Here is a 13,688-nt window from a genome sequence, read left to right on the forward strand (position 1 = left end):
TCAGGGAGTACACGGCACACTAATCCTCGTGCCTCCCTGTGCGCCACCTCGTTGAGGTTACGCGGGGCTCCCTCCACTGTCCCCATGTGCACCGGGAACCAAGTAACTGTATGCGAAGTGATATCCCTACCCTGTAGCAGTCTGTTTGCCAGTTTCGCAGCAAGTCCTCTCGAGAAGGCTGTAATCGCAGATCGCGAGTCGCTAAACACCAAACCTCTTCTTGAATCAATTAGTGCTAGAGCAATAGCCACCTGTTCAGCAACCGCCGGATCTTTGGTATAAATGGAAGCAGCATTTCTAACGCTCCCTTTGCCATCTACCACCACCACCGAATAAGCATTTTTACCATTAATCCATGCGGCGTCAACAAACGCAGACTGTTCCTCCTGATCCTTTGCCTCTCGCAACAAAGCCCTAGCTCTCGCGACCCTCCTCCCTACATTGTGCACGGGGTGCACATTCCGCGGAAACGGACGAACCATGATATTTGCCCTAAGGTTCACGTTCAACTCGTGTAGGGGCGCCCTATCGTGCGACACAGCCACGGATTCTTCAATTGACTCTAAAATATACCTACCCGCTGGTGTACCTAGCAACCGCTCCCTCTGTGCGGTACGCTGAGCCTCAGCAATTCCATCTAAAGTATTATGCAAACCCAGTTGTAACAACATATCGTTTGACGTAGTCATAGGCAGACAAAGCGCAGCCTTGATGGCTTTTCTGATTAATGCTTCGAATTTATTTTTCTCCCCCCTATTCCAATTTAGCATAGCTGCCACATACGAGAAATGACACATAATAAATGCGTGAACTAAGCGCATCGCACCTTCTTCTCCTAAACCCCTATGCCTATTAGAGATCCTTCTTATAAGTCTTATGGCCTCCTCTGTCTTCTTGGTAATACGCTGAATGGTTCTAATGTTCGATCCGTTTGCTACAAGTACAAAACCCAGGACCCTGATTGCGTCAACTTTGGGTATCACTGACCCTTCCCGAGTATGAATTCTAATGCAAGGCTCAACTTCCTGTACCCAACCCCTCGGCCTTCGACCTAGCTTCTTAGATTTGAAGATCAACAACTCCGACTTTTTAGTTGAGCACTTGAGCCCCATGAGACCCAGATACTCCTCCGTAAGCGTTACCACCTGCTGCAGCCTAGCCTCAAGCTCTCCATCACTACCACCGACACTCCATATAGTAATGTCATCCGCGTAGATAGAATAGCCAATATCCTGGACAGTGTTCAGTCTATTAGCCAACTTCGACATCGCCAGATTGAATAACATAGGCGAGAGTACGGATCCCTGCGGACTACCACAGCAACCCAATTTAAAGAGTTCCGACTTTATCTCCCCAAACCTGAGACATGTCCTTCTATCCGTAAGGAAAGCCTTGACAAAATGGAAAAGCCGCTGCCCCAAATTCAAGTCCAATAGCACCCGTAGAATGAAAGAATGTCGGATTTTATCGAAAGCTTTTCCCACATCAAGTCCAATTAGTGCCTTAGTATCCCTTGTCCACCGGTCAAGGATCTGATGCTTAATCCTGATCATAGCATCCTGAGTCGAGAGGCCGGGCCGAAATCCTGTCATCGAGTGCGGAAAGACCCCATTGACCTCAACATAACGCGTTAGCCTAATTAAAATGGCATGCTCAGCGACTTTTCCCAAACACGACGTCAGGGAAATGGGTCTGATATTTTCAAGCCCTATGGCCTTCCCCGGTTTGGGTATCAGAACAGTAGTTGCAAGTTTCCACTCTTCCGGGAAAGAGCCTTCCTTCCATAGGCAATTGATCTGCCGCGTAAGGAACTCAATTGACCCATCGTCTAAATTCCGTAGCAGTTTATTCGTAATGCAATCCGGCTCTGATGCCGATCGACCATTAAGATTCTGCAGCGCCATCCTTATATCACTTTCAGTAAATTCCGCGTCCATAGCTGCATTTTCGTCTCCACTATATTCCTAAATCACGTCAGGTGTATCGTGCCAGGTCTCCAACGGAAGGTATCTCTCAGCCAAATCCTTCAGCAACTCCTGCTCCGTGGAGTTCCGACACGCCTGATGGACCAGCTTACCTATCACAGTCCTCTGATTAGACTTAGTGTTTGTCTCATCTAGTAAATGTCTGAGCAAGCTCCAGGCGCCTCCCCTCTTAATGCGACCATCAATAGAATTGCACACTTCATCCCATTGCTGCTTGCACAGTACCCGACAATGGTCTTCAATTTCCTGATTAACCACTACTCTACGCTTTCTAAGCCTTCTATTCAATCTCTGACCCTTCCATCTCGCTAACATCGACTGCTTTGCTTCCAACAAATGTGCCAGGCGACTATCCATGTGTTCCGTGTCAATATCGGTCTGAACTTCTTTAGTGGACGCCTCAACGTCACTTTTAAGCTGACTAGTCCACTGTTCCAAGGTCAACTCATTTCCCTCATCTTCGATTCTCTGCACTCTTCGTTTCCTAAATGCATCCCAGTCAACCATCCTGAATCTGCGCTGCTTTTTATTAGCCACTACCAAAGTAATCATAAGTATGTAATGATCGCTACCAAAATCTATATTAGAATTGGACAAGGACGAATCCACCACCCCCCGAACAAAAGTGAGATCAGGTGTCGAATCTCTACATGTCGACGTGCCACATCTGGTGGGATACGAGGGGTCTGTAATCAGAGTTAAATTCAAGTCTAGTGCCTGCTGCCATAGTCTCACCCCCTTAATAGTGCTATAAACATACTTCCACACATGATATGGTGCATTGAAGTCTCCTCCAATAAGCAACGGTGCATGCTTAGCCAGATTGGTTGCCTTGGTCAAGAGAGATTTGAAACTCTGCTTCGTGTCCCGGGGGCTACTGTACAGGTTAAGCAGGTAAACGCTCCTCTGACATTACCTTTGCCGACCCAAGATTACTTCCCCCATAATATATTCAATCTTGCAATCTGCCATGTGAAGATCATGTCTAATACACGCCAACCTCCTATTAATGAGAGTAGCGAGTCCTCTGCCCTGTTCATTATCCTTAACTTCCGCTTTGAAATTCGTTAAGGTCACGTTAGACTTTGTGACCTTGCAAATTTAGGTGCTCAGCGTATGCGCCTCTTTCTGCTTGCTTTGTGAAAAGACAGCTCTAACGCCGATTACTTGCAAAGTAAAAGAAATACATATAAAGAAATATATCTGCGTTGCTGTAAAGTGCTGGCGAGTACATTCTCTTCAGTTTGAGCGAATTTAGACGCAAGATAGTGCGAGAACGCCACTAGCACATGTAACAATATGTATGCGCTGAGTTCTCCGGCCGTTTAATGAACAACTAAATTTATTCACAACAGTTATTCGTGAAGCTAAAGGTTTTGCCGAAAAATCACCTATAATTTTGATGATTTCTTTAGAACCGTTCGAGAAAGTTGCTGGCAACAAAGTTGAAATCAGTATTCTACTATCAACCATCCATGATTTAGCCTACTAGTTCCAACACTAGTGATGCTATGAAGAAAACGATGTAATTCAAAAATGAGTGACATTACCGAACACCATTGTTCTCGCTTAATATCTCTATTCATTCCTGCCGATCGCAAAGGCATGAAGGAGGTGTATTCGCTATCATGTCAGTCTCGGAATGACCGATAAAATTATTCTAGAACATCCGTCGCGTCCCATTGTTCGGCGTTGCATAAAAGCGAGACCCAGTCCGCAAATTATCATCACAACGAACACGGCCTTGCTCAAAATGAAGCTGTACGTTTTCCTAGCGCTCCTTTGCACCGCACTTGGTAAGTTTACGACAAGCCCCGTATATCTCTGGGGCATTTACTGTTTAAGTTTGCTGCAATATGGACAAGTGTGTGACCGTTCCCATGTGTCATGTGTTATGTTAAGCAGACAACTCTCGAACTGAAACCTTCCATTTTGTGTTTGCGTTGAGAACAGCAATGACACTGATGTGCACAGCAGTAGGCGTATTATTACAGACCAGTTCAATGCAGGAAACTGTTAGAACAAAATATTATACATGATGTAATATTACTTCCCCAATATTCTGCTTAACAAAAGCTGGAAAGGAGCATGATACTATTAGATTTTCATAATAAGCTAAAATCCTCCATAAAATCAGGCCGAGCATCTATTTCACTTCACTTACTAGTTAGTGTCCTGAAAGGCCGCGTATATGGAGCCAGCCTTTCCAATGTCTATGCCAGATTGCGAGCCCAAGTAGCTTAAAATTATAATGAAACAAAGCAGAACACGTCAAATATTTTATTATAGTAGTAGAGGTAGTGCATATTTTCTTCACGTGTGATTTAAATGATACACAGATGACCCGGAGGTACCTTGGTGAGCCGTAGATGGTCTGCGCTTAACAATGCGTTCTGCACGCACAGTCCTGGAAAGTGTGTGAACTAAATCACCACGATGCACCAACTAGCTGAATAATAGAACTATTGTTTTTTCTGCAGCGGCGACAAACTTTGAAAAGCAATGCGGGCAGAAGCCCGTGGCCACAACTATCACAGCTGGGACGCCGTGGTGGTGGTTCAACAAGGAGACTGGAAAATGCGAAAGGTTCTATTACGGAGGCAGCGCCGATAATGAGAACCAATACCTGACGCAAGAGAAGTGCGAAGAGACATGCTTAACGGGCAAACGTGAGCGACCGTTTTATTTTTGTAAATGAGTTGACTGATTATACCTCTGGTAATCAAAGCGGCACTAATGATTGTTGTGCAGGTTTAAGGCGCACACGTCAAAGTTATGCTTTGATATAGTCAAAGTACTTTAGCGTGATTGCTTCATAGGAGATATGATGTGCCATAGTTGTCAAATTTCTTCATAGGCCTCGCGGTAATTATTGTATTTAGGGGATATGTTCACCACTGCCACCACAAGGTAGTAGATTTTGGCATGCATACTAAGAGAAGTTTCGTTTCATTTAATTTTGCCCCCTAGCCATCCAAAAGTTCCGCGTTGCTGATGACGCCTACATTGGTAACACGGATGAACTCATGGTTGGCAAATTCAGGCAGCTTTTGTTCTCTTTGTCCCCTACTGCTTTTTTTCTCAGAAGTACTAAATTATTCACGCGATCAAATATCTGAATATAGCGAAGTGAGGCACACAGGATTGTAGGAACACAATACTTTACTTCCAAACAAAAGGCTTGCTTTCCAAACATATCTGTGGGCGTACAGCTACTTCGCTATTGTAATAATATGGCTAGCACTGATGGCATATTGGATGTGTGCAGAATGATACTACTTTCAGTAAAATTAGATCGCTGCAGGTTTTAATTTTCATTTTTTAAACAACACAAGCGAACTATATGTTGCACCTGGTCATTGTATATACTTACAGTAATTCCTGAAGGGCAGGACTTCGTCTAGTCGAAACGCGTTTTGCAATGCGATGATCTAAACTATTTTAGTCTACTGCATTCTTATTACTGCAGTCTGCTGCTATGCTGTGCAAAGATTTTGGACAATGTGGTTATTTTTACAGCCGTGTGCCGAAAACCACCGCATCCGGGTCCTTGCCTGGGCTCCTTTCATCGTTTCTACTACGACCAGGAGACCAACTCATGCCGTCCCTTCGTTTATGGAGGATGCCACAGCAACGGCAACAATTTCGAGTCGCCCGTGGAGTGCATGCAATTCTGCGGGTACAAGAAGCCTGAAGTGTATTAGAAATCAGTTCCCTAATAATATTTCTCCAATAACGGTCAGTGCATAGAACCAGGCCAGAAAAAAATGGAAGAGAAATTATCAAAGAAAATCAGCAAGGGACATTGAACAAAGCGTTGTCCGGTGTTTATTGTGCATAATATTCGATTATTTACTTCTGATCTTCACCTTCCTGGAATCAATAAATGTTTCCAAGCTTATTGAATTATGGCTCGCTCATTATTTGTTCTAAGAACTAAATACCAAGCATTTCAAATACAACCAAAGTCGGGCCGGTGAGAAGGAATGCGCCAAATGCGGTAATGATATTAAAACCAATTTCCACATTCGTCATCCATAGAATGACCAGCATAATTTGCAAGGTGAAGAAATAAGAAGGTATGGAACGCATATTCCTGTCAAACTATTGAATTATCGCCATACTATTTCGATATCGCCAAGTGCTTCTTGCGAAAGTTTCGTAAATAATGTTAGGTATATTGAGCTGCCGTAATCTGGAACATTCCTTATGACCATGATGTCTGACGTACGACGTTATTTCTTGCTTTTGTGTTGGCTCTGTTTGCGTAAGCAACGAGAACGCTAATATCAGAGCAACAAGTTCATTTAAAATGACGGTTGGATGTAGTCCGCTCCCGCTGCTCATCCCGGATCACAGCTTCTGCAGTGCTTTCTTTGTGGTGAGCACAGCCAGGAGCGATAAGTATATTAATATTCGGTCGTATATATACATTGGAAACGCTGTTGTACACCAGCGCGACATTTTGTCTTGACGTATGTTTCTTTTTGTTTTTTAATTGGCCTATTTCTGGTTTTCACCTTCGTAAGCTGCAGGCGCTATCCTGGCCATATACAAGTAAAAATAGGGTCCTGCTTTTGTACACTCCCTTAATAAGAAGAAATGCATCTTTTACGGCAACAATTATATGAAATCCTGAAGTAAAAGCGTTAATTATTATCGAAACTCGTCGCAGACATTTCGAGACAGGAAATATGTAGTAATACACAGTGGAACAAAATATAGTGCAACAATATAATTTATGTTATAAGAATATTAAAGTATAATAATTTTTATAATACCGTTTTGTGCCATTTCCTTAGAATACAGCGTTAAAGACCTAGGACAGCGCGGGGGGACGTAGTACGACAAAGACACAACATCTTTTCTGCAACGGGCAAAGAAAGAATCTAGCACTGTTCAATGAACTGACGTGGTATTTCGTGAGCATACCCTCTCTCACTTCTTCCGTCACTGCTTTACCTAATGTTTTCATGTTGGTTATATAATTGTTCGTTCTCGTTGCCGCGCCAACTCCGCGTTTACTTGGGCATGGTACTTAACAGGACGTGAAGCTCGTCTAGTCGATGGTCGAGCTGCAAGCACTACGCCGGTCTCCTGGGCACGTCTGTCCGGAATCTGTTGCCAAGTACGCTCGACCCGGGCTTATCGTTTAACGATGACTTCGCGATTGGTAGATTCACCGCGTTCTAGATGACGTTTACGTTGCATCTCGGTCCTTCTAGCTCACTAGTGAACTTATATATAAAGAGAGAGGCACGTTCCGCCCATATTACTTCCCAGCGGTAAATAGCCGACTGGTCCAGGGTATATGTAAACAGGTAGCCAAGTTTCCATAGGAGCCCACATGTCGAAAAAATTGCAGCCTGTTGCAACCGTCACCGGCTATTTATCGCGGGAAGAACTAACTGAGGGAAAAACATTTTTACTGGCCCAGGCTTCACCACTCGCCTCGGCACTTCTACTGAACGAGGCGCGACACCAGACCTCACGTTCACCAAAAACGCAGACGACGCATTTTGGCGCAACACCCAACACTCCCTCGGGAGTGATCACTCTATCATCGAAATTACTCTCCCACACCTAACAGCCGTTATGAGAAGAACAAGGAACTTTACTTGGACGGACTGGGATGCGGTCCGTAAACGCCGTGTAACAGCAACCACGGACACTCCCATTACCGACATAGAATCATGGTCATGCGATCTACTGTCTGATACTAAATCGGCCACCCTCATTATCACAACAGATGCCCCGACTGAGCGCATGGACAGTAGACTCGCCCACCTTATCGAGGCCATATCATTCATCCTCTCTAGATGAAATAGACAACGGCTCAATAGAAGACTCAGACGGAAGGTCGCACTTCTCAACAAGGAAATTGAAGCACACTGCGGCGTCCTAAGTCAACAGCAATAGACAGAGCTCTGTCACTCCACTAGACGGGCAACTCCACCACCCCCGCTCGTGAAAAATCCTCAAACATTTGATTGATAGCACCACCACCCGCTCATATCAACAAGATCGCCTCACCAAGCTTTTATTCACAGAAAGCAAGACGCATGGCCAGGACCAAGTTAAGAATAGCTTATGTCAAAAGTACATCTCATCTGGGCCCCCTCAACCTCACTGGCCATACACAGGGACCTCCAACCCTGCCCGTGATGAAGATTCAAGCGTGGCAGAGATTTACGCTGCCCTCCATAAGCTGAACAGCCGTTCGACGCCAGGCCCCAGATGGTGTTACAAATAAAAGACTAAGAAATCTAGATGACCTCTCGGTGCAACAACTCACCGAATACATCAACAACTGCTGGCGCCAGGGATCCATTCCCCCGGCACGGAAAACGGCCAAAGTAATTCGCATACGCAACCCCGGTAAGCCATCTAGCCTCGCCAATCTCCGGCCCATATCGCTAACTTCATGTGTAGGCAAGGCCATGGAGCACGCACTCCTCACCTCGAAGACACATGTGCTTACCCCCATTCCATAATTGGCTTTAGACAGCATCTTTCCACCCAAGACGCTATGCTCCAATTCAGCATCAAATCCTAGATGGCAATTCCCATCACACGAAGGCGATCTTGCGCCTCGACCTCGAGCGCGCCTTCCATAACATAAGGCATTCCACCATCCTCGAACGCATCTTCTTGCTCAACCTTGGAGAACGCACTTACGACTATGTAAGAGACTTTCTATCCAATCGGAAGGCCTTCCTGTCCGTCGGAGACATTAGATCGGAGGAACTCTCCCTCGGCAGCACGGGCACACGGCAATACTGTTTAATCTGGTTATGCTCGGATTAGCACAACAACTACAAAAACTCGACGGCATTGAACACACTATATACGCCGACGACCTTACAATCTGGGCTGCAAAGGGCATCATCATCATCATCATCAGCCTAGTTACGCCCACTGCAGGGCAAAGGCCTCTCCCATACCTCTCCAACTACCCCGGTCATGTACTAATTGCGGCCATGTTGTCCCTGCAAACGTCTTAATGTCATCCGCCCACCTAACTTCCTGCCGCCCGCTGCTACGTTTCCCTTCCCTTGGAATCCAGTCCGTAACCCTTAATGACCATCGGTTATCTTACCTCCTCATTACATGTCCGGCCCATGCCCATTTATTTTTCTTGATTTCAACTAAGATGTCATTTACCCGCGTTCGTTCCCTCACCCAATCTGCTCTTTTCTTATCCCTTAACGCTACACCCATCATTCTTCTTTCCATAGATCGTTGCGTCATCCTCAATTTCAGCAGAACCATTTTCGTAAGCCTCAAGGTTTACGAAAAGTATATATGTGAGTACTGGTAACACACAGCTGTTATACACTTTCCTCTTGAAGGATAGTGACAACCTGCTGTTCATGATTTGAGAATGCCTGCCAAACGCACCCCAGCCCATTCTTATTCTTCTGGTTATTTCAGTCTCATGATCCGGATCCGTGGTCACTACCAGCCCTAAGTAGATGTATTCCCTTACCACTTCCAGCGCCTCGCTACTTATCGTAAACTGCTGTTCTCTTCCGAGACTGTTAAACATTACTTTAGTTTTCTGCAGATTAATTTTCAGACCCACCCTTCTGCTTTGCCTCTCCAGGTCAGTGAGCATGCATTGCAATTGGTCTCCTGAGTTACTAAGCAAGGCAATATCATCAGCGAATCGCAAGTAGCTAAGGTATTCTCCATCAACGTTTATCCCCAATTCTTCCAACTCCAGGTCTCTGAATACCTCCTGTAAACATGCTGTGCATAGCATGGAGAGATCTATCTCCCTGTCTGACGCCTTTCTTTATTGGGATTTTGTTGCTTCCTTTTTGGTGGCTGTGGAGCCGCTATAGATATCTTCCAGTATTTTTACATATGGCTCATCTACACCCTGATTCCGTAATGCCTCCATGACTGCTGAGGTTTCGACTGAATCAAACGCTTTCTCGTAATCAATGAAAGCTGTATATAAGGGTTGGTTATATTCTGCACATTTCTCTATCACTTGATGATAGTGTGAATATGGTCTATTGTTGAGTAGCCTTTAAGGAATCTTGCCTGGTCCTTTGGTTGACAGAAGTCTAAGGTGTTCCTGATTCTATTTGCGATTACCTTAGTAAATACTTTGTAGGCAACGGACAGTAAGCTGATCGGTCTATAATGTTTCAAGTCTTTGGCGTCCCCTTTCTTATGGATTAGGATTATGTTAGCGTTCTTCCAAGATTCCGGTACGTTCGAGGTCATGAGGCATTGTGTATATAGGGCCGCCAATCTTTCTAGGACAGTGTTCCCACCATCCTTCAGCAAATCTGCTGTTACCTGATCCTCCCCAGCTGCCTTCCCCCTTTGCATAGCTCCTAAGGCTTCCTTTACTTCTTCTGGCGTTACCTGTGAGATTTCGAATTCCTCTAGGCTATTCTCTCTTCCACTATCGTCGTGGGTGCCACTGGTACTGTATAAATCTCTATAGAACTCCTCAGCCACTTGAACTATATCATCCATATTAGTAACGATATTGCCGGCTTTGTCTCTTAACGCACACATCTGATTCTTGCCTATTCCTAGTTTCTGCTTCACTGCTTTTAGGCTTCCTCCGTTCCTGAGAGCCTGTTCAATTCTATCCATATTATGGTTCCTTATGTCCGCTGTCTTGCGCTTGTTGATTAATTTAGAGAGCTCTGCCAGTTCTATTCTAGCTGTAGGGTTAGAGGCTTTCATACATTGGCGTTTCTTGATCAGATCTTTCGTCTCCTGCGATAGCTTACTGGTTTCCTGTCTAACGGCGTTACCACCGACCTCTATTGCGCACTCCTTAATGATGCCCATGAGATTGTCGTTCATTGCTTCAACACTAAGGTCCTCTTCCTGAGTTAAAGCCGAATACCTGTTCTGTAGTTTGATCCGGAATTCCTCTAGTTTCCCTCTTACCGCTAACTCATTGATTGGCTTCTTATGTACCAGTTTCTTCCGTTCCCTCCTCAAGTCAAGGCTAATTCGAGTTCTTACCATCCTATGGTAACTGCAGAGCACCTTGCCGAGCACATCTACATATTGTATGATGCCAGGGTTCGCGCAGAGTATGAAGTCTATTTCATTTCTAGTCTCACCATTCGGGCTCCTCTACGTCCACTTTCGCCTAACCCGCTTGCGCAAAAAGGTATTCATAATCCGCATATTATTCTGTTCTGAAAACTCTACTAATAACTCTCCTCTGCTATTCCTACAGCCTATGCCATATTCCCCCACTGACTTGTCTCCAGCCTGCTTCTTGCCTACCCTGGCATTGAAGTCGCCCATAAGTATAGTGTATTTTGTTTCGACTTAACCCATCGCCGATTCCACGTCTTCATAAAAGCTTTCGACTTCCTGGTCATCATAACTGGATGTAGGCGCGTAGACTTGTACCACCTTCAATTTCTACCTCTTATTATGTTTCGGAAGAAGACCTGCCACCCTCTCGGTAATGCTATAGAATTCTTGTATGTTACCAGCTATTTCCTTATTAATCAGGAATCCGAGTCCAAGTTCTCGTCTCTCCGCTAAGCCCCGGTAGCACAGTACGTGCCCGCTTTTAGCACTGTATATGCTTCTTTTGTCCTCCTAACCTCACTGAGCCCTATTATATCCCATTTACTACCCTCTAATTCCTCCAATAACACTGCTAGACTCGCCTCACTAGATAACGTTCTAACGTTAAACGTTGCCAAGTTCAGATTCCAATGGCGGCCTGTCTGGAGCCAGGTATTCTTAGCACCCTCTGCTGCGTCACAGATCTGACCGCCGCCGTGGTCAGTTGCTTCGCGGCTGTTGGAGACTGAGGGCCGGGGTTTGATTGTTGTATTCATATAGGAGGTTGTGGCCAAGTACTGCACCAGGGTGGCCAATCCTGCTCTGGTGAGAGAGTGCGTTACCGGTTCTGGTCACCGGGATCAGGGCGCACTCCAGGCCTGTTTGTGCAATTTTCTCATCACATGGTTTTTTTTTTTTGTATTTTCCGGTGGGGAATTGCGCGGCACCGGGATTTGAACCACGGTCCTCTTGCACGGGAGGCGGATACTCTACCGTCACCGCAGGAGTTAAATTAAAAATTAAATTATGGGGTTTTACGTGTGCAAAGGGCAGAGACGGCGAAATCGAAACTGCCCTACAAGACGCCATTGACGTCGTAGAAAATTATCTTGAAGGCACGGGACCCCGCTGATCCCCTAAAAAGTCGGAGTTTCTCCTATAACGCCCCACACTCCGTGGACGCCCCCCGCGGGGCTCCACGAATAAACGCCAATACGAGGAAATAGATCTCAACCTGAGGGATGGCAGACCTATACCCGTGGTCCGCGTTCTAGGTATGATCATAGAAGCCAACAGAGCTAACTGTACGGCTATCTCCAATATCCTTCGACAGACCGCTAATACATCCAGACTGCTGAAACGAGTGACCAACCGGCGAGGAGTATGAAGGAAGAAAGCCTCGTCCGCCTTGTCCAATCTTTTATCGTCTGTTATATTGCTTACGTTGCGCCCTTTCTCAACTGGTACAAAGCTGAAAAGACTAAACTGGACATCATCATCAGAGGAGCCTATAAGCAGGCCTTACGACTACCGAACCACACCAGCACGAAACTTCCACTACAAATAGGTATCCACAACGCGCTAGACGAGTTAATCGAAGCCTAACGTCGATCCCAACTAGAGCGGCATACCCTAAAGGAAACGGGCCGCAGCATTCTAAACAAGCTTAACATCACCTGCCACCGTCAACATGGAGACAAACACCCAATGCCACGCGACGTTCAGCAATAGATACACGCCGACCCTATTCCGAAAACATGCACCCAGGCTACAACAAAGAACGCAGGAAGGTACGAGCTACCTCCCTCATCAAAGCTTATGCCAACACCGCGGGCGTCACCTTCGTCGACGCTGCTGAGTACCAAGATGGACGGCGCTTTGCGGCGGTTACCGCGACAAGCATCTTGCTCCCACATGCTGCCAGCATTGTTACCAAAAATGCCGAGACGGCCGAGAAAGTGGCCATCGCCCTGGCCACTCTTGACCCAGCCTGTCACACCATACTGAGCGATTCTCGCGCAGCAATCAACAACTACATCAAAGGTCGTATTTGTCAGCAATCACTGCGTATCTTACGACAAGCCCCGCATTCGCCTGAAAATCAAATCACCCTCGTCTGGATCCCAGCACACGCCGGCGGTGTCCACCCGCACCTCACCAACCTCAACGAGGTTACACACTCCGTAGCACGAGGACTGGTCAACCGTGCCGGAGACGGTGCAGGTGCGCCCGCCGGACGCGACCGCCTTACAATATACAACGACCTTGTGAAGTCATTTTACCTCGCAAGAAGAACCTTCCCCACCCCTCATCGCAAGTTAAACAGGGCACAGGCAACCACCCTTCACCTGCTACATACGAATACATACCCCTCACTCAAAAGATATCACACTATATACCACGACATCTACCCGAGCCAGACGTGCAAGGTATTTAAAACTGAATCAGCAACACATCCCCACACGCTATGGGAGTGCAAACATCAATACCACGACCTTAATCCCATGACCCTCTCGTCGAGATGGCACGCCGCGCTGCGCAGCTCCCATCTCGACGACCAACTCTGGGCGACCCAGCAGGCCTACGAAGCGGCGAAGAGGCAAGACCTCGACGTCCCATCGTGGGAGGCCCAGGCCCAGC

At 46.2% G+C, this 13,688-nt stretch overlaps 1 protein-coding gene across 1 annotated transcript; it reads left to right on the forward strand.

Annotated features, from left to right (window-relative positions):
- Nucleotides 1–3,723: 3,723 nt before the first annotated feature.
- On the forward strand, nucleotides 3,724–5,891 carry LOC129385489 (carboxypeptidase inhibitor SmCI-like). The gene is made up of 3 exons (XM_055072122.1): nucleotides 3,724–3,781; nucleotides 4,466–4,654; nucleotides 5,505–5,891. Exons 1-3 carry the CDS (start codon nucleotides 3,739–3,741, stop codon nucleotides 5,687–5,689), a joined length of 417 nt encoding a protein of 138 aa, XP_054928097.1. The 5' UTR covers nucleotides 3,724–3,738; the 3' UTR covers nucleotides 5,690–5,891.
- Nucleotides 5,892–13,688: the final 7,797 nt, after the last annotated feature.

The sequence above is a fragment of the Dermacentor andersoni genome, chromosome 7 (assembly GCF_023375885.2).
Source record: "Dermacentor andersoni chromosome 7, qqDerAnde1_hic_scaffold, whole genome shotgun sequence".
Classification (NCBI taxonomy): domain Eukaryota; kingdom Metazoa; phylum Arthropoda; class Arachnida; order Ixodida; family Ixodidae; genus Dermacentor; species Dermacentor andersoni.